Source organism: Terrapene carolina, unplaced genomic scaffold (genome assembly GCF_002925995.2).
Source record: "Terrapene carolina triunguis isolate 2854851 unplaced genomic scaffold, T_m_triunguis-2.0 Scaffold88, whole genome shotgun sequence".
NCBI classification, from domain to species: Eukaryota; Metazoa; Chordata; order Testudines; family Emydidae; genus Terrapene; species Terrapene triunguis.
Window position 1 is genome coordinate 5,616,081 of NW_020664439.1, and position 27,440 is coordinate 5,643,520.

Here is a 27,440-nt window from a genome sequence, read left to right on the forward strand (position 1 = left end):
GGGGGAAGCGCCGCTCTCCAGCACTGGGTGGGGGCGGGGCTTGCTGGGCCGCCCCACGGAGGGAGGGGGCCAACGGCGAGCGAGGGCGAGGCCACTTTCACAAACACACACGGGTCTCCATGGAAACCCGGACTCTGGCACAGTCCATGTGGGCTCGCGGGGAGGGGGGTTGGAGCGTCCTGTGCTGGAGGCGGTAGTAGCTCGGGCCCCCTCTTCCACGCTGGGGTTAATGCTGGACTCGCCGCTGCTCCCTGCGGTACCGCTGCGCTGCCCTCCCTAGCGCCCCCACCCCAACAGTGGTAGGGCCCGCGGTGCTGGCCGGGGCTTCGCTGCGCTGGGACAGGCTGATGGAGCCACCTGCCGCTGCTGGGTGGGTGTCGGGGAGCTCGGGGTTTCCTGTGCCCAGCCCGGGGTCTGGCCCGCCTGCAGCTTGGGCGAAGGGCAGAGAGCACAGAGCATGTGTGTGTGGGAGCGCACGTGTGTGGGGTGTGTGAAGTACTTGTGCGTGCCGGGGCTTGGAGTGTGTGTGTACACAAGCGTGTTGGAATGGGCATGTGAAGTACTTGTGTGTGCGCAGGGACTTGGAGTGTGCTTGTGGTGCCCACATGTGGGAGTGTGCATGTGTGTCCAGGAGCTTGGAATGTGTGCAAACGTGTGGGAGTACACATTTGTGCATGGGCTTGGAGGGCATATATGTGCACATGGGGAAATGCAGTTGTGTGCAGGGATTCCAAGTGTATGTGTACATGTGTGGGATGTGTGAAGTATGTGTGTATGCAGGGATTGGGGTGTTTGTGTGTTCACATGCATGTGGCAGAGGGTGTGCAGGAGCTTGGAGTCTGTGTACATGCATGTGCCATGCTCCATGCATGGGTAGGGTTACCAACTGTTGGTTGGATGAATTCTTGGAGGTTTCATAACATGACATTATCTTTAATTAAAGCAGGGATCTCAAACTCAAATCACCAGGAGGGCCACATGAGGACTAGTACATTGGCCCAGGGCCACATCACTGACACCTTTTCATATAAAGGTACAAAAGCCCACCCACCCCGGCCCCGCCCCCACCCCCACTCCACCCCTTTCATGAGGCCCCATACCTGCGCCCATTCCAACCCCTTCCCCAAATCCCCGCCCCTGCCCTGCCTCTTCTCCGCCTCCTCCCCTGAGCGCATGGCTCCCCGCTCCTCCCCCTCCCTCCTGGAAAGTGCTAAGTGCTGCCAAACAGCTGTTTGGCGGTGGTAAGCACCTGGAGGTAGGCAGAGGAGCGGGGATGCGGCGCGCTGGAGGGGGGGCGGCGGGTGAGCGGAGCTTAGCGGCTGCAGGAAATAACTCCGGGGTGGGAGCGTGGGGAGCTTGGCGGGCCGCAGCAAATAACTCCATGGGTCGCGTGTTTGAGATCCCTGAATTAAAGATTAATCTTTAATTCCTGGAGACTCCAGGACAATCCTGGAGGGTTGGCATCCCTTTGCATGGGGTGCATGTGTGTTCAGGGTGTGTATGCCGGCAAGTAGGAGGGTACCTTGGAGTGTGATGTGAAAGTGGGATTGTACATGTGAGGGTGTTGGGTATGTCAGGATGTACATGAGAGTTTGTATGTGTATGTGTTGGGGAGAGAGAGTATTCTGGTGTGTTGATGGCAGGTGTTAATGATGAATGTGTATATATCTCCTATGTTTGATTAACTCATTTATATTAACAAGGAGACCTATTCTTCTTGTTCTATAAAATGGTTCATTATAGAGGTGCAGCCTATTTAGTCTGGACTTCTGGAATAATATTTTTCCTCTGCTTTCTCTTTCCGCTCAGTGTGTGCCTTGATTTTATATGCCATCAGTATTAGGTGTTGTGCAGTAAACAGTGTGTGTTTGGAATGGTTATATTGGAGTTAGATTTTTTTATTCTGTGTGAAGAAAATAGTTGCAGCTTCATTTGGTGTTAGTCTGGGACTCTGATTTGAATTTTGTGTCCTTTCTGAGTGTAGTTTCAGGCTGATTAAAGAAGATACAGAAGGTGATTATGAACAAGGTTCTAGTCTGATCAGAGAAGAAGAAACAGAAGATGTTGAACAAGGTTCCAATCTCTTTGACGAAGAGGAAGAATCTCAGACTGAAAAAGATGGTGGACAGTTAATGAAATTGACTGAAGATGACCTGAGTAATAGGATCATACTCACAAGTGGCATTCAGGAATGGCCAGATGGTTCCAGTTACAAAGGGGAATTTGGGTTTGATCTAAAGCTTGGTTATGGAGAATTCTCATGGGTCAATGGTGAGGTAAACTGGTTTATTCTATTTAAAATTTACATTAAGAGCATGTCTATCTGATGGCAGGTTTGATTTGTACTTAGCGATGTCAAGGAAGACATATTGGTAAGATTCTCACTCTTCAAGTCAATATACAAAAGTGTAATAAAGAAATAAATTTCTGCCTGCCAAATAGGATGTATATTTTTGCCTTTTACAAATGCTGCATTTATGGCGCACAACACAGTATACTGAAAGTTCAGCTAGCACTGCTCCTCATGCTAAAACTGGGAGTTCTGCTAAAGTTATTAACATAAAATAGGTATGTCAGTATCTCCTATTGGCAGCCACTGTGTTGCCAAATAGTTACAGAATGAAACATTAACTGTGTGGGATCCAAATATCAGAAATGTAAACTAGTTTGCGTTTGCTTTGGTGCTTGTGGTTTTAATATTGGATGAAGAATTTTTAAGGTTTAAATATTAATTCAGTTTTAAGGCAGGATGGAAATTAGTTTACAATCTGATATTCAGCCATCATTTTGTTAATGCCAATATAAGTTTGGCTAATAGTCATTTTATGTACCTGACATTACTTGTAGGCTACCATCAATGGCATTTATTCAGATATTATCTTATTTCTGTGCATTATCAGCCATCTTAGAAAGAAATCAAGATTTCACTATGGTATTTCCTCCTTCGAGTGCTCTAGCAGTTTGATCATGCCACCGTTTCACCTTTTAGGCCTTGACTTTCATACTGTCCTTTTGCACTTTGGTCTTGATCATTTGTTCCCCTAGTTGCCCTACTGTATTCTTCTTTCACAGTACATTCTAAAAATCCAACATCTACTTTTTGTCTTGAATTTAATATAGGATGTTGTGGTTGTTGAGAAGTGCCTTTTTGATATACCAGTCTGATTACTCTAAATGGGATAGAGATCATCCCGTATGTTACTTTTCGCTGGAGAACTATGGTCTTAAAAGTTAATATTAATAGTCCTTTGGGAAGTTTGCTCAAATTCATGTTTGCTATGGACTAATATTACATTGAATAAATCCTTCTCTCACTAATACTGGCATTTTATACGTGGTCTGACTTTGTGTGAACTAGACATTCAAAACGTTTACTGTGCAATGGATTAGTCAAACATAATCACAAATTTACCCCTCTGTTACACAGTTGGAATATACTAGAGAGTCTACTTTTGCAAACCCATCTGGTGAAGAAGTACACCTCTACCCCGATATAATGCTGTCCTCGGGAGCCAAAAAATCTTACCGTGTTATAGGTGAAACTGCATTATATCAAACTCGCTTTGATCCACCGGAGCGCGCAGCCCCGCCCCCCACCGGAGTGCTGCTTTACCTCGTTATATCCGAATTCGTGTTATATTGGGTCGCGTTATATCGGGTTAGAGGTGTATAAGGAAATATGCTACAAATTCAAATGTTTACTTACACTTGCATCTTTCTGCTACTCTTGCTTACACCAAACTAGATAGACAGTTCCAGCTTTTTTTTTTTTTTTAAATAAGCAGGAAGAGGTGAAACAGGTGCTTTACTCTCATATTTATATTTTCATTGCTGGGTCATTATAACAGTCAAGAGAACTCTCAACGACACACTGTTACTTCTTAGAGTGGTTGTGTGTCTCCACCTGCTGGTTAGTAATATAATCACAGTAAAAATGAAACAGGATTCAAGGTTGCAGGTAAATCAGTTTGTTCTATTACTTCTAAGGTTTAGCATGGCCTCAGTCTGAGTATCTATAGATTTATCATATTAGAAGATGATTGCATTGTGGTGGGAAGATGCCAGGTTCACTTAGTGGTACCTGCTGAATTTGTGAAACTTATTAACTGCCCTCAGATATTTACATCAGAAATTGCGATGGAGAAACAAGAACCATTTTTTGTTGTTTTGTGCTTGTACAGCACCTAGCACAATGGGGCCCTGATCTAGGACCTGGGGCGCAGTCAGTACTGCTCTAATAAAGCAGTATTTTCTAGTCGGCTGAGACTAGGAACTAGGAACTCTGTCTCCTAATCCTAGTTCTGTCATTGACTTGCTGTGCGGCTCTGAGCACGTCAGTTAGGTCCCTATCCTATGCTCCTGGCACACCCAGATATCCCAACAGCTTTGTTGGTAGTTTTGGGTATGCACGGGCACAAGATCAGGATGTTTGTCTCTGTGTTGGTTTCACTGTCTGTAAATAGGTATAGTAGCATTCTTGTGATGCAAACAAGTAGTGTGAGAATGAATCATAAGATATGTTTTTATGCTTTAAAAATGAGTGTAATGCTTGCTTACCTCATGCGGATGCTGTGACAAATGACTAACATTTGTCCATGTGTTCAAACTGTAAAGTGCTATAAATAACAATGAGAATATTTACTAAGAGCCTAATGTTACTAAAGAGTGAGACATGGGAGAGATCCCTGCAGCTGGTAGCAGAGTGGAAGGCCCGGTGGGGGGGTGGGGTAGCCATCCATGGAGATGGCTCCTGGGTCTGTAGATCTAGGGAGTCCTTTCTCCATGTGCCTCCACAGCCCCTGTAACTCTGTAGGGCCATTTCCCTGTAAGGGGAAGCCTCATAGAAAACCCTGCAAGAGCAAACATATATTTTTCTAGCCACCTGCAGGGCTAGTCTGTCCCATAAATCAGGTAATACATGCAAGCATATAGGTCTTGCTGTGAACTAGGGAATGGCCTGAACGCTGTAACCCATATTTGCTTTATTTTTTCTTGCAATTTTCAATATATTTTTCCTGAAAATAATACGTAAAATTTCCATGGATGCCAGCTATGGTGTAGCTTATTGACTATTTCAAAGCTAGTGACTTCAAATCTAGTTAAGAGTGTATTCTGTTTATATCTCTTCCCTTTGTCCAATAGATCGCTACATTTTTGATGCGTAATTACATTTAATCATTTAGCAGAAAAATTAATTTTAGTTCCAATTCAGAGATATGCTCAGCACCTTGCAGAACCACCACTTTTGATTGAAGTAAAACTAATATACAGTAATAAGTCTAATTTTAATGAAATTTTGCAAGCAGATAGATCCTGGATTGGAGTGGGGAACTCGCCTTGTTTGAACATTATCTCTTATGTTCCATTTTTATTAATGTTAGTAATTCTCAATATGTTTCTGTTGCACTCATTGATCAGGTGAGCTGTTCTCTTGCTAATTTAATCACTGTAATTTCCCATGGATGTAGCCTAGTGGAGGATGTGTCTATCTGCCTTATATTATAAAGGTGATAGGTTCATACCCTGTGAAAACATAAAAATTAAAATTTCTCTCTCCTTTTTTCTGTGAATATACTGAACATTATCATGAGCTGTTGGAGTTTCTATGCAGTTAGCTGTAACTTGCTATTTATAAGATGGACTTTGACCCTGTTAAATTAGATGTGAAAAAGATTTATTGAGAAATTCCTCACATATGTAGAGTTGCCAATTTTCTAATCGCACAAAACTGAACACCCTTGCCCCAACTCCTGCCCCGCCCCTTCTCCGAGGCTCCACTCCCGGTTGTTCCACCCCCTCTCCCCCTGTCGCTCGCTCTCCCCCACCTTCACTTGCCTGGGGCAGGGGGTTGGGGTGCGGGAGGGGATGAGGGCTCCTGCTGGGGTTGCGAGCTCTGGGGTGGGGCCACAAATGAGGGGTCAGGATATGGGAGGGGGCTCTGAGGTGAGGATAGGGTGCGGGACGGGGTGAGGGCTCCGGCTGAGGGTGCGGGCTTTGGAGTGGGGCCGGTGATGAGGGGTTTGGCGTGCAGGAGGGGGTTGGGGCTGGGGAGTTCAGAGTGTGGGCTGGGGCAGGGAGTTGGGGAGCAGGAGGGGGCGTGGAGTACGGGCTCCGGGGGTGGGGGGAGTTTGGGTGTGGGAGGGGGTTGGGGGAGAGAAGAGGGGTGTGGGCTCTGGGTGGTGCTTACCTCAGGTGGCTCCCGGAAGCAGCCAGCATGTCCAGCTCCAAGGCAGAGGGGCTGGGGGGGGGGAAGGCCCTATGCGCTGCTCGTGCCCACAGGCGCTGTCCCTGCAGCTCCTGCACCTAGGAGCCAGACATGCCAGCCACTTCTGGGAGCTGGCTTGGAGCCAGGGCAGGCAGGGAGCCTGCCTCAGCCCTGCTGTGCTGCCAACCAGACTTTTAGTGGCCCAGTCAGCACTGCTGAGCCACCAGGGTCCCTTTTCGACTGGATGTTCCAGTCGAAAAATAGACGCCTGGCAAACCTACATAAATGGCAGCCTGCCTGAGGAAAACTAACCTAGAAATTATTAGAAATCTCCAGACCTGAAGAAGAGCTCTGTGTAAACTTGAAAGCTTGTCTCTCTCACCAACAGAAGTTGGTCCATTAAAAGATATCACCTCACCCACTTCGGTGTCATCTCTCTCAGAAATTGTGAGAATTGTTGCACTAGTTGTCTTGGAGATCAGAGTATTTGATAAATCAGTGTTTTCAGGTTTTGCTGTATATGAATTAAATTAAAACTGTTAGGTTGATGACACTTCACTCCTGGGCTGTGGCCAGTGCCGAGTTACTAGAAGGCTTTGGTACCTTTCTATACCATATCTGTGTGATCTTTTGAAGCACTAACAGGAAGATAAATTTCTTTTCCTTTGAGACATTGGGCTATAAAAACCGCAGTGGCAATATATTCCTTTAAGGAAAGAAATGTAACATTAGTAAGAACAGTTCAATACCATCTTTCCTCTTTCCTCCAAGCACGAAGCAAAGGTGTTGTTTAATATGAGACCCCCCATCCAAGTCTTAGTTGCTGCCATCTGTGTTTCTTTCCACTGGCCATAAATGTACAAAGTGAAGCCTTCCCAAAGGGCTTTGGCCCTTTTTAGAGGAATGAATTTGGGAACATTGACCTACCTATTAACACTTTCTCTGGAACAAGGAGAGTAAAGAATGAAATCAGAGTTATAATTGTTTTCTCTTATGGTCTCTCTAAGTGACCTTGGCCTTCCAGGTCCCCTCCTTGAGATCAGCCTGCAGATGCTCCGTTCCCTCTGGCCATTCAGCGCTCTTTTCCGTCTCTGCTCTTGGCAGACTTGCTGTGCTGCTCCTTCCCTGGTTGCTCTTGGACACTTCTTGTGCTTCACTGGGTCACTCCATTTTGTCAGTCTTAGATGCTCATTTTCCCCTGGGCTGTTCACTTGCTGTCTGCTGAGATATTTCACTCTTAGCCTTGCATGGTCAGTTCCATACTCTGCTTTTTTTTGGGGTCCTTGGGCTGGGACTCATCTCCTGATTGGCCTAGGGGTGCATACAGTTTAGCACTGAATTTCACCTTTGTTTCTCTATTGTTCTTTAGGCTGTGTTTCAGCTGCATCTTAGCCCTTTTCTCAACTCTCTTCTTTTCACTGTTCCTTTCTTTGTACAGTTGAATGCCTTCTGTAGGATTAACCACCGCAGCACAACAGAATCACTTTCACTGTCTCCAGCAGAGGTAACCCAAGCCCCCTGCCCCCAAATCTGCTTCTCATTTCTCCTTTTCCTGCAGATGCTACTGTCAAAGGCAGTTTTGTGCCTGGACCCTCCCTCTCTCTGTTCATAGTGCAATTAGTTCTGCAGGCTTGAAAGGTTTAGTTCTTGAACATGGGGCTTTATCTGTGCTTCCTATTAGCTCCCTTTGGACATAGTTTCATCTGTGGTAATCATGAATGTTGCCCTGTAGTTTCTTCAGCAAGGGATTCTGTCAGAACAATGTAATCAGAAACCTCCATTGGGGACTCATTACCTTGGGAGAGGGGGCATCCTTAAATTCAATAAGGACAAATGCAAAGTACAACACTTAGGAAGGAATAATCAATTGCACAAATACAAGATAGGAAATGATTGCCTAGGAAGGAGTATTGCTGAAAAGGGTCTGGGGGTTATAGTGGATCACAAGCTAAATACGAATCAACAGTGTAATATTGTCGCAAAAAGACGAACATTCTTCTGGGATGTATTAGCAGGAGTATTGTAAGCAAGACATGAGAAGTAATTCTTCTGCTCTACTCAGCACTGATAGGGCCTCAGCTGGAATATTGTGTCTAGTTCTGGGCACCACACTTCGGCAAAGATGTTGATAAACTGGAGAAAGTCCAGAAGAGAGCAACAAAAATGATGAAAAGTCTAGAAAACATGTCCTATGAGGGAAGATTGAAAAAATTGGGTTTGTTTAGTGTGGAGAAGAGAAGACTGAGGGTAGGGGACATAACAGTCTTCAAGTATGTAAAAGGTTGTTATTAAGAGGAAGGTGATAAATTGTTCTTCTTATCCACTGAGGACAGGACAGGAAGTAGTCAGCTTAAATTGCAGCAAGGAAGATTTAGGTTAGACATTAGAAAAAAATTGCTAATTGTAAGGATAGTTAAGCACTGGAATAGATTACCTAGGAAGGTATTGGAATCTCCATCATTGGAGGTTTTTAAGAAACAGGTTGGATATACACCTGCTAGGGATGGTCTAATACTTAGTCCTGCATCAGTGCATGGGACTGGACTAGATAAGCTATCCGAGATCCCTTCCAGTCCTACATTTCTGTGATTAAGTAACCATTTCTGGTGTTATTCTGATGTTTATCCAATAAACATTGATGTTGGCTTTTTTTGTATTATGTTTTTTTTTTAATCAGTTAAAACTTAAATTTGGAAGCTCTATATATTGTAATTTCATTAATCATTTTTCATCAATATTGAGGTTTATCCCCCTACAAAAATGAGAAGGATCAATTAGGTTTTTGGTTTTTTTTAAAATATGGTGGTTATATTATGAAGAATAGGTAGATTCCCTGTTAAAGTTGTAACCAGATTTTTACCTCTCCCTCTCATATGTATCCGTGTATAAAAATGTATTACCTTGACTAACAGCTGTTATGGTGCAAGTCCTACCCACCAAGTCACACTTCATTTGTTAGACTGGGCTCTCTGGAGGTATAGAGGGCTGTTTTCTCAGGATTGCACACTAGAGGGAGCCAGCAAGTCCCTCTGGCTTAGTCTAGCTCCAGTGGGAACCGACTGTCAGACTTTATAATAGGATTCAGGGTCAACTGTGTACCTGGGGCTTTCTAAGAATAGCTGTGGGGGAGCAGAGACTCCTTCTTCCAGGGGTTAGTGGCCTGGGAATCTGGTAGGAGAGAACGGGGTGATGGATGGATGACTGACCTGCCAGGGTGAGATCAGTGAAGGATGAAGGGCCTGGGGTGATGTCTCTTTCAACACAGGGCTTCTTTGGGTTAGAGTAGGTAAGTGGGAGACAGCTGCTCCAGGCAGACCCATCTCTGGTCTGCAACTGGGCATACATGTATAGCGTGTGCACCTGATTTTAAGCCAAACATACGTTTCTGTGGATACTCTGGATCTCCCTGGTACTGCAACTTCAATACCTCCCTATTTCATATGTACACACAAGGGCTGGGTCAGCTGCTGAGCGCTTAAATAGCTGCTGGCTTACTCTGTGTCTCGCTGTGACTTGGGGCACTTGAATGTGTGGACATTTGGACTTATCTCCTTCTAAACTGTTGGGAGTTACAGGCGCTACCATATGTCACTGGAAAAATAATAGGTGAAATCCCGGCCTAGTTGAACTTGAGGGAAGTTTTTTCATTGGCTTCAATGGGACCAGGATTTTGGCCAGTTTTCCAAATGCATAATGGCTAGGCACTCTGTATATATCAAGATCTTGTGTGGGCGTCTTCTCTAGTATTGCTCCATTGTAGTGAGGAACAATTACAAGCCACTTATTTCTCTTCCCTCAGCTGTATCACTTTCCTCTTTTTTTGGTGCGTTACAGAGCTATGTGGGGCAGTTTTACAAGGACCATCGCCATGGCAAGGGGATGTATTTTTGGCCCGACAGTTCCAAATTTACCGGTTCATTTTATCTTAGCCATAAAGAAGGATATGGGACCATGGAATTCCAGGATGGCAGAAACTATCAGGTAACAGGATGAAATTGAATGTATTCTAATGACTGATAGCACTAACAGAATATAAGTTTGTGCTGCCATCATGGTCTCTGTGGCTTTCCCACGAAGCTTGGGTGTGAAGGCTGTAATGTGTTTCTGAAGCATGTGCAGATCATTAATGGCTAAAACTTGCACTCTGGTAATAAAATACCAACAAGAAAAAAAAAAGAAGCTTAAAACTTCTAAAGTAGTTGCTTGAATTCATGCCTTGTACAGAAATGACCAAAGATAGGAGCCTCAATTGAGCCAGGGCTTCAAAAAACATGTGCCAGAGGCAAATACCACTGTGGAGTGTGTCTGTTGATGGGCAGGGAACAGGACAGCTGGAGTTGCAGGTTCTTGTCTCTTAAGGTAGTGATAAGCCTAGGAGCAGAGTGGCCCTGGTGTTACGCTCCTTTAAGAAGGAAGCGACCAGGCAGCAAAGGCCTGATGGGAGGGAGGTGTCTGTATTGTTTTCGTTTTCCTGTTGAGGGAGCAGGAGGAGAGCAGAGTAGATGTTGCTGTTCTCTTTTTCAGCCAATGTAGGTGAGCTGGGAAGCAGAGGGCCAGGCTGCCACTGTTATCTGCATGGGTGGGAGTGGGAAGCCAGGAGCTGGTGGAGAGGTGGTAAGGGGCGGGGGCAATATGGGCAAATGAGTGATTGAGAGGATGCGTTTACAGAGCAGAGAAATATTTGAGGGAGGATTGGGGAAGACGACACACAACAGATGTAAAGAGGCAGAGGACTGAACCCAGTGTAGGAAGGAAAAGGGAAAGGACGTAAGGAGGCGGAGTGGGAAGGAAGGAAGAGAGGAAACAGTGTGCACACAAAACAGTGCAGCAAGATGCACAGAAGGAATGAAAGAGGAGTGAAGCCAAGCAGGGACAGAAGGTGTCCCAAAAACACACGAGGCAGGTGAAGTTTATTAAATAGAAAATTGACTGGCAGTCTTACACGATGGGTGATCCTTTAAACTGCAGAGATGTGTGTGTGAGATAGCGAGCACTAGTATTTTTCATCTCCACTAGTAGGCTTAACAAATGTCTGGTCATCTTAGTTGGGATCGGGGCTCCCGTTGTGCTGGGTATTATACAGACCTAGAAAAGAGACAAAACCTGTCCTGAAGGTGGAAAGACATCAAAGGGTAGGGGATGGGGATACAACATACCAGCAATTGAATCCAGTGAAGAATTGGCCCAGCTTGGTTAGCTACATGGATTGTAATTTTCTTTTTAAGTTGGGGATAGAGATAGGGAAGAAGGACGTAAGGGAATGAAAGAAGGGAAGGAGGGATAGTCACAGCTTGTCAGCTGCAGAGCCATGATGAGCAATCTGGGTTTTGAGGCATCACAGTGGAGGGGAGTCACAAGGAGGATGAGGTAGTGTCCCTACAGATTTATTCAGGGAGTTTTCCCCCAGGCATAAGGGGCAGTGGGAGAGAAAGGAAACATGGAGTTGTTTTAAAGCAGACACTGACTCGTGAATAGTAAAAGCTGGGAATGCTGGTGGAGCAAAGGCAAGGATCAGTGGCACTATAGGTTAGTAAATGAGCTAGGAAGTGTAGGGCTATATGTTATGAAGAACCTTACAGTTAAAGACCAGGGGCCAGATCCCAAACTGTTGTAAATCCGTGTAGCTCCACTGAAGCCAATGAAGCTATGCTTATTTTACATCAGCTGGGGATCTGACTTAAGCGAGTTTAATGTGAAGGTGAAGGGGGAGTTAGTGGAGGGACTCAGAGAGGGGGTTGATCAGGTCTGGGTGATGAGCCAGGAAGATGACTTTAGCAACAATGTTCTGAGTAGACTTGAGGGGAGCAAGGTTTCAAGTGTCAAGATATGAAATGACTGAAAATTTTCAAGTCTGGTTGACTCTATTAGAGGTGGTAGAACTACTTATTGCAAACAGCATAGTCAGAGAACGGATCCCTTCTGTTCAAGTTGTCCACAAACTGATCATAATCTGTACAAACTTGTTTAATTCAAAAGTGAATTGTTTTTTATGAGTGTATTTGAGCTAACAACTCCTCAACTGCTCGTGACAAGTAGTGTGTAGAGAGGGCTTGATACCTGAGCTCTGTGGCAGATCAAACAGTATTTCTGAATGACCTAATCTTCATAAACTGCTTCCTTTGCAAACTAATTTCACTTACTCATGAAACAAACTTGGTTTCTTGATGAAACAAACAAAGCTACAAAAGGCTGAAATTAACTTTCTGCAAATGCTTGTAAGAATAAAGCTTGAGCTGTATGAATATTCTTGAACAGTGAATAAAAGCGTCTCAATGGTCCTAATTAAAACCTGTAGCTCCATTGCCTTCAGTGAAGCCACCCATCCTACCTTACTTCAGCCAATGGGTTTCATGTATTGCCATTAATGCAGTTCCAGTGTGACCAATCAAAGTGAATACAATAGTTGAGCAGCTTGTCAGGTGCTTAGATTGCTCTAAATGTCAATAGGCAATTGACACTGGAACAGTAATGTCAGACCAAGGAAATTTGGTTTTGCACCTTTTAAATGGAAGCCAGGCTGTAAGTTGTGTAGTATGTCTGACCTATATGTCTTCTCTAATACTAGTAAACCTATTGCTCTCCTAAGGGACTATACAAGGCTGATGAGCGATTTGGACCAGGAGTTCAGAGCTATCCAGATGGCTCTCAAGATGTTGGCTTGTGGCTCAGGAATCACATAATTAAACTGTGTACTGAAATACCTGGACATTTTTGTCTCTCGGATTACCCAGAACACTACAGCTATTTTGATGCTGATTCCCAGAGAGAGTATCTTTCTAATGAGGAAATTCCATTTTGGGATCTGAATGAGGAACAGGACCCATTTTTCTACAACTACAAACTTCTCCTTTTAGATGACAGTTACACATTGCCTGAAAAAATGTACATATACTCAACTGATACAGATCACCTTCCCCTGACTCGCACCTTCCGTAAAGAGTTTGATTCCCAATATTTTCAGAACAACAAAAAGTTGTATGATGAAGAACCATGGCCTATTAAAAACACAAGCCCTTTAATGGTTAGAATGCAGAAGCACATCTATAAATACAGGTAGCTATTGATTTTTGTGTGTGATTTGTGTTTGTTGGGATATATATGGGATTTTCTTTTTAGACTATTGCAAAGATCATCTTTAGCACAAGTTGTGGTACAGAAGTCATGCTTCACAGAATAATTTCTACTGTCCATGACTAAGTTTAGAAAGTCATTTGACAAACTGCAAATGAGGTTTTGTGAAACAAACAGCATGTTCCTCTCTCACTTCCTTAACCTAAAGGAAACCTCTTTCCTTGAAATATACCATCAACTCAGGTCCTGGTATGTGCCTACAAAAACATCATTATTATTAATTTGCATTATAGAATGCCTAGCAGTCCCAACCTAGATTGGGGACTCCATTATGCTACAGCAGGGGTGGGCAAACTACGGCCTGCGGGCCGGATCCGGCCCCTCAGGGCTTTGGTTTCAGCCTGCGGGATTGCCCACCGTGACGCCGCAGGCCCCACGCTGCTCTCAGCAGTGGCCAGCCTGACGTCCCTGCGGCCCCCGGGCCTTTGCGTCCAGGCACCGCCCCCCACAGCTCCCATTGGTTGGGAACGGGGAACCGTGGCCAATGGGAGCTTCGGGGGAGGTACCCGGAGGCGCGGCAAGGGCAGCGCATGCGGAGCCCTTTGCCCCCCCCACCCCAGGGGCCGCAGCACTTCCTGGAGTGGCACGGGGCCGGGGACAGGGCAGGCGTGCAGGGAGCCTGCCCTGGCCTTGGTGTGCGCTGCTGCCACCCCGGATCCTGAACCCCTCCTGCACCCCGCCCCACAACTTCCTGCCGTAAGCCCCCTGCCTGCACCACGCACCCCTCCTGCACCCCAACTCCCTGCCCTGAGCTCCCTTGTACACCTACACCCCAACTCCCTGTCCTGAGCTCCCTGCTGCACCCGGCACCCCTCGGCATACCACTTCTGAAAGGTTGCCGACCCCTGTTCTAAGCACACCATGTGGCCTTTTTCAACCTTGGAGAGCTTGGTATTTAATTTTCACTTGCAAACATCCAGATTCTTGGGGCTGGATGTTTTTAACCCCTTCCATGAATAAGATTAATGTCCCCCATACTACAGCTCTTGGACCATTTTAACTCCCTTATGCTCTATCCATGATGGGAGCAAAATTGAATGGTCTGAAATAGTTTTTTTAAATGGTTGCCATCCTTCTTCTCCCATGTTACCTGACAATAATCTTTATTATCAGTGGCTTTTTTTAAAAAAGCTCTGTGGTATAACAGGTATCTGCTGCATAGCTGTTTACGTTAAATGTGGACTCTCCAGCTGTTTAATGTTTTTCTCTTTCCTCTGTTTGAGGCACTGTCAAACAGAGATCAGTTGGGATATCAACATCATTCTGAATGGAAGCCGAGACACCTTTGGACCCAAGGGCCCCAAAGAGCTTGCTTCAGAGCAGCTGATTCAGAAGGCAGCAGCAGGAGACTTCAATAGCATTTATGAGATTCTGAGGGACAGCTTAGCTCATCCAGATGTAGCTGACACGCATGGATACACTGCACTTGCTGCTGCTGCTGTAAGACCCCAAATGTGACTCTTCCCTCTGTGAATGACCATTTTTTTTATTGCTACTGCATCTGTCTCTCTCTGTTATTCAGTAAATGCGTGAGACTCAATAGCAAACATCTTTAAGGAAAGACAGCTTGCTGAACAACATGCTAAAAAAAATCTGTAAAATGTATCCCTCTGTAATATTAAAGATGACTCCAAGCCTAAAATTCTAAATCCTTCCAATTTGGGTGTTGCACTGGGCTGGATTTAAATCCCTGAAACTGCCCCCTGCCTTTCTCCCCTGTTTTCTTGTTCCAGACTGTATTCAAACCCAGAAGGGATCTGTTTTTTTTGTTTTTTGGGGGGTGTGTGGGGGGTGGGGTGGGTTACAGTCTGGTTGTGGGTAGAAGTTATGATGTATGCATGACTTCAGTTTATCTGTGGGAAGAATTTGGCTCCTTATTTAAACATTTATCAGTGCCTAGCCTTCTGGGCACCTTACATCTATTAAAAAATTAATTTGATTTTTGCTAGTGATTTTTTTTAAAGTCTTTAGAACATTATAGTTTTTCTCTTTTTGTATAGGCCTCTCATCCCATGAGCTTTAGTCATTTTGTAGACATTAATCCTCTTCCCCCAGCAGTCCTGTGACTGTACAGTAGATTTCGGGGGGAGAGTATTGAAGGCACAGGGGTTAAGTGACTTGTCCACTGTAACACAGAAAGTCAAAATTGAGCATATATCTGAGGACAAAATGTAACCTAATGCACATAAACTGTTGCCCTTTACAGTGTGTGCAATGTGGCAGAGTTATAGTTGCTCTGGCAACAATAACTTTGAATATCCTGACAGTTTTGATTTTGAAATCCTCACTGCCAAAATGTTGTATTAATACAGCGAATTGTAGTATTTGATTCCTGAGTTCCATTATAGTGTGCTTTGCAACAGTTAAGTCTTCTCTGCTTTTTAAAAGTCAGCATGAAAAATATTTTATTTAAATGAAGTGTGTTTCTCAGGTAGCTCGCTAATGTAAGACAAGTTGAAGTGCCCACCAATAGTATCTACTCCAGTTTAACAGGTCAGATTTCTTAGTTGATGTAAGTGGGTGAAACTCCATTGACTTCAGTGTATTACAGACAGTCCATCAGCCACAACGTTTCCAAGGACCAGCGGCAACAGGCAGTGCGGGACTATATTTTGGATCAATGGTGCATTTCTTGGCAGATAGTTTCTCTGGATCAGCTCTCAGATGCCCCTCAGATCAACCATATGAACTGAAAGATCCTTCTTTGTTACAATAGGATACATTGTGATCAGGGGCGGTTTCACTTATATCTTTACTGTTGGGGCTTCTTTAGCTGCCTTGTGTACCTCAACATGCCATCCAGTCATGGACTGCCCTCTTTATTATCTTAATGGTAAATGGATTCATTTGACATCTCCGGATGCTGCTGCTGTGATAGTGGCTACACCGCTAACCCAACATCTAATTCTTGGTTTGTGCCATTAAAAGCCATGCTCTGGAAGAAATGCAATTATACACCTGCCTTACATTGGGTGCACCTAAAATAGTTTTACCTTTTTTGAAAGTTTTTTTTATTGGTTCTGCCAGCCTTCCCCATTAACTATAAGACATACCTTGAAGCAGTAGAAACATTTTGAGATCACTGTTAATTTATGGGCAAAATTCAGCACTGGCATAAAAAGAAGAGAAAGTGAAATCACAAAACAACTGAAATCAATAATAGTGTTTTGAGTCTGTCTTTAGTGACTGTCTTTTTGTTTTAACTTTAAACCCAATTGTGATTTCAGTTAATCCCACATGGAAAACTAAAATTGTGTATATATACACATATACTCGTAAAACAGTCATCCAAATGTTTTACTTCACAGGTGAATTACCATGACGACATCATTAATCTTCTTCTTGATAATGGAGCTGATGTGAATAAATGCAGTGATGAAGGATTATCAGCCCTATCCATGTGCATTATTCTTTATTACCCAGTAGAATCATTTAAGGCTAATGTTGCTGAGAGGAACTTTAAAAAAGACGAGGTCAGTACATTATTAATCTATAACTGTAAAATCAGAATTCACCGTGTCCTCAAATGAGCCACAGGTCTGCTTTTTAAAATTACTTTGCTGTGAATGTTCCAGCAGTTGGGAAAAGTCAAACTGCTGTTACCTCCCTTGACCCTGCAAGTCGCTGAGTGCCCTTGACTTCCATTGATAGCTCGCACTGCACAGGATCAGGCTCCAGGGCTACTCTGGAGTCAATGTGTCACATTAGTACCAGAGACTTTGGGCCAGTTTTTCCAAGGTATTTAGGTGCCTTAAGATACAGATAAATAGGTGCCTAGTGGGACTTAGATTTGTAAGCTCAGTGGGGGCAGGGACAGTCTTTTATTCTGTGTTTTGTACAGCACCTAGTACAAGGGGGTTGTGGCCCATGAGTGGGAGTCCTAGACACTATGGCAATACAAATAATTAATCATAATAATTTACAAAATTGCCTAGACAGATTAAGCACCTGATTCCCATTAACTTCAAAAGTCTCTTGGCTGCTGCAAGAAAGGGAGACGGAAAAAAATGTACACTAGTCTCTCTCTCCCTCAGGGCTCAGCACAAACCCAGAAAACTTCAATGTAACTCTTTCAGATTCTAGCTTTAGCGTTAGGTTTAGGTCTTCATTAGTTTGTACGCCGATGTGCAAATTGAAAATCAAGAAATGTCCCCTTCTGTTTCGGAGCTTTTATAAAGTGAGGGAGTACCAATTGAGATTTGAAAGCTCCTAAGAGGGTTTTATTGACAATGGAGGCTAAAAAAACAAACACACACACTATTCAAAATGTTTCCCGTGAATGGTGGATTAAGACTGAGTAAAATGATGTTCTACCTTAACTTAGCTGTAATATACCAAATTCCAGTACTATTGTATACACGCACAATGATGACATCCAGCACTGATGCTGATATGATGATTCTCGTTGTTGAAGAAAGGATTTTCCATATTTTCTTCATTTTTGTCATTTTAATTTTTTTAAAACTTTAAATAAGGATGAGCAGTTGGAAGATGAATCTGCACCACTTCCATTGGCACCAGCAAAACAGAAATGCTTAACAGGCCCTGTTCGTCAGTCAGCCGTGGTACCTCCTATGTCCGGGGAAAAGGTAGAATCTGTTTCTGATGATAGAAATGCATTGGATGAAATGGACCGTGCAAGTTTAGAAAAGAGGACTGGCTGCAGCACTGAAACCAACTTTGAGTCGAACCGTACTGTTTTCAACTATGGAATCGAGGTTTCTCTAGAAGCTTTGCAGCAGAGTGCAGATGCCTTCAGCCTGTGTTTGCTGAGAGAACCCTTCTATGCCTGTGTCAATGGATATGGTGGGGCTGAAGGCACCGTGAGAAAAATGGTGTTATCAATATCTGAGTAAGTGCTACAAAGAAAAACCACTGGCTCTGTGTTCTGGAAAGGTTAGAGAAGCTCTGGTGAACCCTATTTCACAGAGAAAGTAACAAGTGTAGTTTTACATGTTTGCAGGGAAGAATGACCCTGCATTTGCTTGGGATAAATCAACTGGGCATGCCTGATCAAGGGGCATTCCACGGGTCCTTACCTGACAGGGAGAAGGCCTGAATTTCACTACTTAAAACCTTTTTAATAAGATAACCCACCATTTTGTCTCTCTTTGTGACTCAGCTTTACATATATACTCTGTGTGTGTGTGTGTGTGTGTGTGTGTAAAAATAAACTATTTTAAAAAACCTGTACTGTGCAACAGTAATAGTAATTCTATATTACCTTCATAAAAACATTTCTGTATTATGCAAAACTAGTTTGTGCTATATTGAGTATTGCTGTCACAGCCTGGCACCCATTTAAAAAAAAATCTGGATATGTTGCCAGGGCCAGATGAACACACAGACAAACTGGATACGTGCGTAGGGCCCAAATTCATGGGGGAGGGAATCCCCCAAAATCACAGGCCAGCATCCTTCTTCTCCACTACCTCCTCTCTTCGCCTTGCTGAGGGGGCACTGACCACCTCCAGCAGCACCCTTCATCCTGGCACCGCAGCCCTCTTCCTAGCCCCGTGCAAAGGGGAGACCCTGGGAGGCACTTGGTTGGAGAACAAGGGATTGGGGTTGCAGCACAACTCAAGTTTGGCCCAGCTGCCTCTCTGTCATGATGGGCTGGGGGGTGGCCAGGCCAAATTTGAGTGAGTGGCTCTGTGACCCTGGGTGCCAGGTCACAACACCCAGAATGAGGAGCTGGGCCGAGCCCTGAGGGAAAGGAGCTGCTGCTGCAGGGTGAGTGTGGGCTGGGCTTGGTCTTCAGACCCTCTCCACTCACCCATCCCAGGGCCTCCCCTCTGCACCAGGCCTGCAACTCATCTAGACCCTTCCTGCAACCCACTGGTGGGTCGGGATCTGCTGTTTGGGAAAAATTAGTCCTGCAGTTTTTTAGGGCAAACTCGTATAGGCCAGATTATGACTCACATGTGCAAGGTGTGGAAGATGCAAGTAACCTTCCCTTACCTCACTTGTCCACTCCCAGGCAGGGATCTTATACATTTGTAGTTTCTGGGGTCTCCTGAGTATGGGGTCTGCTCCTGGCTTGTGCCCCCTGGGATTCAACAGTACTGAAAGGGGCTGGTATAAGATAGGCCATGTTACCTCCACACCCTCTGCATGGCATAGGATTATTGTGTGGTGCACATTACATCTCACAAGGAGTGGTACAGACATTCTCTCCCTGGTTCCAAGTACCAGTTTGCACACTCGCCTCACAGCATCCTAGAACCCAGGCACTAGCCCAAGCCCGAACGTCTACACTGCAGTTAAACAGCCCCTGAGCCCAAGTCAGCTTAAGAGCCAGTGTTTACAAATATGTCCCTTTTTATGAGTTATTGACAGCTTATTCTGTTATTTGCCATATTGACTTTAGACACCGAAAGAGATGGACCACGGTCAAACTACTTCTCCGCAGAGGTGCAGACCCCAATGTTTGCCGGATCCCTCTGCATGTCCTATTCTTTGCTGTTAAAGCTGCAGATGTAGAAGCAGTGAAACTACTATTAGCAGCAGGAGCAAAGACTGACATACGACTTCCACCCAGGGTAATGGATAATAATTACTAATAACAACCAAATGTAATATTCTAGAGCGGGGGTGTGCAAACTTTTTGGGCCGAGGGCCACATCTGGGTGGGGAAATTGTATGCAGGGCCAGGGCAGGGGGTTGGAGTGTGGGAGGGAGTGTGGGGTGCGGGATGGGGTGCGGGGTGTATGAGGGGGCTCAGGAAAGGGGGTTGGGGTGCAGGAGGGGTGCCGAGTGCAGGAGGGGGCTCAGGGCAGGGTGCAGGAGGAGTGCGGATTGCGGGAGGGGGCTCAGGGCAGGGGGTTGGGGTGCACAGGGGTGTGGGGTGTGGTGGGGGGCTCAGGGCAGGGGGTTGGGGTGCACAGGGGTGCAGCAGAGAGCTCAGGGCAGGGGGTTGGGGTGCAGGAGGGGTGCAGGGCGTATGAGGGGACTCAGGGCAGGGAGTTGAGGTGCAGGAAGGGTGTGCGGTGCAGGCAGGGGGCTTAGGGCAGGGAGTTGTGGGGTGGAGTGCAGGAGGGGTTCAGGCTCCGGCCCGGCGCCGCTTATCTAAAGTGGCTCTGGGGTGGCATCGGTGCGCACCGGGGCCAGGGCAGGCTCCCTGCGTGCCTGCCCTGTCCCCGGCCCTGTGCCACTCCAGGAATCGCTGTGGCCCGGGGGGGAGGGAGAGGGCGGAGGGCTCTCTGTGTGCTGCCCTTGCCGCGCCTCCAGGTACCTCCCTCGAAGATCCCATTGGCCGCGGTTCCCCGTTCCCGACCAATGGGAGCTGCAGGGGGCGGGGCCTGGAGGCAAGGGCAATGCACAGAGCCCTCTGCCCCCCCTCCCGGGGGCTGCAGGGACATGGTGCTGGCCACTTCTGAGAGCGGCGCGGGGCCCACGGCGCCATGGGCGGCAATCCCGCGGACCGGATCCAAAGCCCTGACGGGCCAGATCCGGCCCACGGGCCGTAGTTTTCCCACCTCTGTTCTAGAGTGATCAGTGATACAGCTTTAATGCCCACGTGTAAAGTATCATAATTCTAATGACAGTTCGACTGCCTGATTCAGCTTTGCAATTCCAAAGGAGTAATTCAAAGAAACTATCCTATTAAAATCATTTAGCTTTTTAAAAATAATGTCCTTACTCTAGCGAAAGTCTAGTTCTATGTGTATGTTTCCCTGCTGACATAATGCTTACCCATGGTACTAAAGCTGAGAGTATTTCAAAAGTCAACTTTATTTCCCAATATTTATTCTGCTTTCAGTTTTAGGATTTCTCTTTACTTGGGAAATGACTCTTGAGTGGTCAGCATGCCATGCATTCATAGTCTGTTCTCTAAAAATACAGTTCGTGCTAAATCTCTGCACTTGGTGATTGCGCCTGCATATGGCTCTGATGGGAACTCCCCAGGATCAAAGTTACATACCAACTGTTTCAGCAGAAGGCATCTTACGCTAACTCCTGCACTGAAATGTGGCTGCCCCCTTTATATTCCATCTTCCTATCACTTTCTTACTGTAGTCAGTGAAGAAGTTCCCCTGGCTTTTTAGCTTGACAGGCTCTACCTGGACATCATTATCTCATTTCACCTCAAATATACACTTCATTACGGAGTGTCCTGTTTTGCCTCCTAGTGCATTAGCTGTCAGCACTTCCGTTTTAAAGCTCCATCTTATTTTGTTTGGAGTCTGTGGATAATAGTGTAATAATAGCTAACTCTTTTATGTAGTGCTTTTCTTTTGTAGGTTGCAAAGCACTTTACATAGGACGTCAGTATGATTATTTCCAGTTTTGAAGCCTGCCCTGTAGCTCCTGCTGGAGTTTTTGGATACCTCTCTGCCCTGACACCAGTACCCTGAGGGTCTGGAGAAGCAGCAGCCCAGCAGACTGTCTCAGGATTCAACAGCCATACCTGTCTTGTCTGGTTGTGCTGTGAGATTTACTCACAGGTGTCAGACAGAGGGCCTGAAGGCTCTCCTGGCTTTCTCCATTGCTTCCTGGAAGTCCATTATAGACTCAGTCCAAGAGAACTTAAATGATTCAGAATAGAGTCCCAGCAGCAGTAGCACCAGCAGGTGTTGAGGTTCCTGTGTTTATGGAACCTGTCACCAAGCTGGGATTGTTCTGCAGACTTCCAAACAATGTTTCACAAGACAATGCATGTGACCCATCAGTGTGTGCTGGCTTATGAGTCAGGGGCCAGAAATAGGCTCTCTTCCCTTTTGCATCTTATATTGGTGCAAACTAGTGATGTAAAAGTGGTTTTAATGCTGTATCATATTCTGTTTTGGCTGGGCATTGCCTGTGGCTGTCATGCCAGGAATATTCGTGATCACAGTGGGTTTAGGGTGAAATGGACGTTGGGGAGTATTAAGCCAAATAGCATTTAAACTGACCATAAACACAATCCTTTAATTCTATTTCTAGGCTAACATAAATGGGGCCTGAGGGTTGATATTGGAAAAATATCCAGTACCTTAGTTTTTAGAAGTTACTTGTGATAGATAAAAGAGTCTTAATGCCACATTTATTTTTCAGCTGGGAGGTTTAATGCCTCTTCATATTGCTGTAGCCATTCCTGGTGAAGAAGGGGTCAAGATAACGGAATTAATCCTTCATTCAGCTACAGATCCCGATGCAAGGGCAGGAGACGAAGATGATGTATATGCACCAGACTGGGTATGTTGCATCATTACTCCATCCTCTTCCAACTGTTTTGGTGTGGGCTATGGGAGACCAGAGCAGGGAATTGGTTGCCTGCCTGTTGGATTGAAACCTCTGTACACTGTTGGAATAATTGCACTTCCTCTGAAAAAACCTGGCATATCACTGACATACATAGAGGGTTACAACAACACTTATTTATGATTTGAGGTACCAGACACTATTGTAGAATCCTGATGCATGTTAGGCACAGGCTAGAAGTCTGTTACATACAATTGAATAGATGTAGGTGAAGTACAACTGTAGTATTGAGCCTATAATCACTATTCCTCAGAAAGAAACATCTTTGTGGGCTGAATCTGCTTGTTTCAGCACTATGGAGGCAGCTTAATTGTTTCTTCCTTCCTCTTGAATCCAGACTCCTGCTGGACCCCTGCAGCACTGCGCTCTTACCCCAGAGCAGCATTAGGTCAGAGCTATACTAGAAGCTTTTGCCAGTATATCAGTGTTGGTTAGGGGTGTGATTTTGTTTTTGAACAACATTTTTATACAGGTGGAAGCCCTAGTGTGGATTTGTTAATATCGGCAAAAAAGTGCTTTTGATGGTTCAGTTTATTTCATTCAGGGAAACATTATACGCTAGGCTAGCAGAAGCACTCTTTTGCTGGTATGAGCACTAGGAAAGTTTACTGGCAAAGCTTTTCTAGCAGAAACGACGCTTAAGATGTACAGCTGTCCACAGCAGAGTGCTTTAGGGTATGTGGGGGGGTTTCTTTCTCAAATTGTTGACAACTTTAAATAAATTTAAGTTCCAGTAATTGGGAATCCATTGACCTTCCTGTTAGGTCATCCTGAGCACCCTATGCGCTGAATATCCATTCCCTTTGACTCCTTCTGAATTTGCGTCCCAGCAGCCTAGCCCAGACCAATATTTCAGCACACCTTGCTCTGGCTTTCCTCAGCAATGCAGCAAGTGAACTTGCTCATACTGCCAGCTGTCTATGTCAGTGGACAAACTGCCACCATGTGGGTGTGTCAGTGCAGGCTACCCCAGCCTGCCATTCTATCACACCTTCTACTGGCTTCTCTCAGCAATGCAGAAGAGTGGCCCATCCCAGTGGCCCTTAACCTTTCCAGACTACTGTACCCCTTTCAGGAGTCTGATTTGTCTTGCATACCCCCAAGTTTCACCTCACTTAACAACTACTTGCTTACAAAATCAGACATAAAAATATGAAGTATCACAGCCACACTATTACTGAAAAATTGCTGACTTTCCCATTTTTACCATATAATTATAAATCAATTAGAATATAAATATTGTACTTACATTTCAGTATATAGAGCAGTATAAACAAGTCATTGTCTGCATGAAATTTTAGTTTGTACTGACTTTGCCTGTGCTTTTTATGTAGCCTGTTGTAAGAGTAGGCAAATGTCTAAATGAGTTGATGTAGCCCCTGGAAGACCTCTGTGTACCCCCAGGGGTATATGTATCCCAGTTGAGAACCACTGGCCTATCCCCTACTGCCATCCTATGTGTGCCCGCAGACCATCCAATAGCTGGGAGATGCAGACAAAGCAAGCTTAAATTCTCCCCTTTCTGGTTCCTCTTTGTGTGCTTTGCAGTGACCGGATTTCCCCTGCTACCTTAATGGGCCTACTGGTAGTTCTCCACAGAGCAATACAGAAGATACGGGCCTGTGAGTTCATACCACCATCTTGCCAGGGCTGTTAGTCAGTCTGGCTATTTTGTTCTTTTGGAGTTGGGAAGTATTCTTTCAACTCTGCAGGACAGAGGCTCAACACAGTTTATTTTTGTTGGTTTAGAAATCCTTAAGAGCAAGGAGAAACCTGAACATTTCCCCTTCTCCTCTGGGAAATCCATCTAGACAGGAGCATTCTAACTATAGGACTAAAAGGAGCACCTTAGAGAATTTGCTTCTTTTCCTTCTAGCCTCTCAGTTACTGAAGTTATAGTAAAAACAAAGAAATAAATTCCTTGTATCACAGGAGCCATAATCCCAGTGTCATCTCTGGAACCTGATCCATGTGTCTTCTTGGGTTGATGACAGTCCATAGAAGACGGGCAGATTCTATCCTTGTTCAGTCTATATCTGTAACGGAATGGAGATTTGGAAGAGAAAATATTCCACATTGTTCTTTGTAGATTTCAAGAATCTTATCCTTCCCCATGAGATGTGGTTGCCACCATTTTCCTGTCCAGTTAAGAGGAAGCAGTTGTCCATTCATGTCTATGTGATTTGGAATATCATCCTATACTGCTCTCCACTCCGATACGATCTTGATAGGCCAGATGAAGAAAGAGTACATTCACACCAGTGTTACCTGGATGACTTGCTGCTGAAAACTTACTTAAAGGAAACTCCTTTCTACATAGTCCAGTAACCTGTGCTAACCTGATTTCTAATTAACCAAAAATACAAAAAACGCCTTGTATCATCTTTGCATTTATTAATCTCTGAGCTGATTTTTTTAAGATACCTCAACTGGTAACACTCCCATTATTCTCACTTCTAAAATTACAGGTTTAATCCTTCTACTCAGCTGCTTGCCTCCAAGTGTCTGCAGTATTTACTCATGGTAGCATTGAACACATACAAACCCAGTGCAATGCAGCACCTCTAAATCCATCCATTCTTCTTCCCGACCAGAGGACAAAAACTGAGGACTGACAGTGCCTCCAAAGCTGATGGTATTGTCACTGAAGTCCTTCTTCAAACATTTCCCAGCAGCATCTTCATATTCCACATGGAGAGATCAAATGGACAGTGGTGATATATGCACATCGGCAAGTAGGAGCATGGGGCACAGCTCTGTACCTTAAGGCCACCAGAATTTCTTCACTCCTGTGGAAGCAGGGCCTGTCTACTAGAGCAACGTATGCCTAGGCCATGGTTGTGTGGCTTGGTTGACACATATCTAGATTTTTTTTGCGATTTGAAAGCAAGAAGGTACCATTATTTTATTCTTGTCAATGGAATCCATGAGCTCAGAAAATACCTATACCTGTGGGCAGATGTACTCATGTAAAATTTCCCCATCTCCTCTAATTGCCAAAATGGTTTGAGGGAAATAGGACTAGACAGAACATTTGTAATTCTAACCAGACTGCAGTTCCCTTGGCTCATAGCGATGATAGTCTACAAACCTTGGAAGCATCCAGTTTTTCCAACACTCTGCTGCAGCTGGAGCCCTTCAGTCACCCTGAACTTCACACACTGGTTTTATAGCCTGGAACCGTAGAGTCTAAGTCTCCAGCAACATGGATACTGTCAGGAACCAGTTAACCTTCTATTAAAATCTCAAGCTTCCATAAGCAGTGTGTACAAAAGCACTGGGAGAATTTATTCACTTAGGAAGTAGATCTCAGTTTAGCTGTGCTCCAAATGTCTGCCAGAGACCACTGATTTCTCATAGGTGGCTTTCATAAAAGATTACGCCTGAGTTATCTAAAGTTTCAATTCTCTGCTCTCAGGGTTAGTAATACAAGTGTCAGTTGTATTACTTGTGTCAGTTTTCTCCGCTGTGTGTATCAATGTTTGTAGCTGTTAGAATGAAAGGTATCTTAATGCTACTTGGCCTACAGTGGGTTTTATGTTTTTCAGGATGCAGTGCTACAGCAGTCCAGCAGATGGAGCCTGAATCTAAAGAAGGAAATGGGAAGGATGGGGGGAGTGCTTATGTTGTGTCTACTGTGGTGTAATGAGCAAATCCAGACTAGTAGATAATGTCCAGACCAGTGGATTCCTGGACCAATGTATTTTCTATTAGCTTATCTCTAAGCAGTACTGAAAGTGTGTGTATCTGTTTCTTCTGACCTTTACATTCAGAATGAGCCTGCCGAATCACCAGTTATTATTGCCATGAAACTTAATAATGAAACTGGACCTCCTAGCGAATACTACTCATCTTCTGGTATTGCCCCAGAGGAAGGTGGGAGGACTCCTTTGCATATTGCCTGTGAGAGAGAGGATAACCCCAAGGTAGGAGCACAATGGAACTGTAGGAATGTCCCTCCTCTAGGTTGTGGTTTTGCTCCTGTAGAATACACATAATTCCCAATCCTCAAATGACATATCGTACCCTCCTGGGGAATCCTCCGTAGGATCTGATTTCATGTGGCTTCTGAGTAAGAAATAAAACTCTCATCTCTTTTATGGGAAGGGTCTGATCCGTTAGTTTGTGTGATCTCGGCTGCTCTGGGGATTTTAGCTATGGGTGGCCAACTACCAGCTGCTCTGGTGGCCCAACAAGAAATGAACTAAACGAGTAAGTTGAAACCCCTCTATTATGATGCATACGTGCTCTAACTGAACTACTGTACCATGTGGTTTATAGAACTGCCCTTCCTGACCCAGCCCCTTTTTGTTTGTTCTTTTCCTTCTGTCATAGCCAAATTCCGCATTGTGAACACTTTGAGGGAGAGACGTTATTTTAATACTTGTTTTGTGTGAGGTGCTTGTAGACGTGACTTGAATCAATGGCAGTGTTTAGCCTGGTAGATTGACTGAGGGTCTTTTAAACTCTGCTTGGTTTATTTTTTTGGTCTGTCTAGCACTAAAATTTATCAGAGCTCCAATACAGTAAACAAGTTTTTAATTAACGCCCCCCCTCAACCCTGCCTTCCCCAAAAATCAAGCCATTGTCACTTACTATATCCCGTTTTCTTCCTCTGATATTCTGTCCTGCTGCTTTGATCTTGTGGTTCTACATATTGGGATTCTTTCACGTAGCTTCATTCTTTGACTTTTGACCTCTTTTTAATGCCTTGCCTTAAAGCAGACTCTAAGTAGAAATGGTATAAGGTTTCTATTATCTTCCTCTTAATTACATTTGATGACTAGCCCTATGCAATTTAGCAAATGTGAAAAAGTCCCATTTACTATGCCAGGATGCGTTACGTTCAATACATTGTGTC

The 27,440-nt window shown here is 44.7% G+C and overlaps 1 protein-coding gene across 3 annotated transcripts in view; it reads left to right on the top strand.

Annotated features, from left to right (window-relative positions):
• The first annotated feature begins 2,044 nt into the window (after positions 1–2,044).
• Positions 2,045–27,440, top strand: part of ANKMY1 (ankyrin repeat and MYND domain containing 1) — a 54,215-nt gene continuing 28,819 nt past the window's right edge. Inside the window, exons 1-9 of one of the 3 annotated variants that reach the window (XM_029911137.1) lie at positions 2,045–2,276; positions 10,040–10,186; positions 12,792–13,258; positions 14,560–14,776; positions 16,645–16,809; positions 17,812–18,188; positions 19,707–19,878; positions 22,373–22,513; positions 26,353–26,505. In XM_029911137.1, coding sequence (XP_029766997.1) covers positions 2,133–2,276; positions 10,040–10,186; positions 12,792–13,258; positions 14,560–14,776; positions 16,645–16,809; positions 17,812–18,188; positions 19,707–19,878; positions 22,373–22,513; positions 26,353–26,505 — 1,983 coding nt within the window. In that variant the 5' untranslated portion in view covers positions 2,045–2,132. Of the gene's footprint in view, positions 2,277–8,927; positions 10,187–12,791; positions 13,259–14,559; positions 14,777–16,644; positions 16,810–17,811; positions 18,189–19,706; positions 19,879–22,372; positions 22,514–26,352; positions 26,506–27,440 lie in introns of those variants that run through there. The other 2 variants (XM_029911135.1, XM_029911136.1) reach the window with 2 other exon arrangements.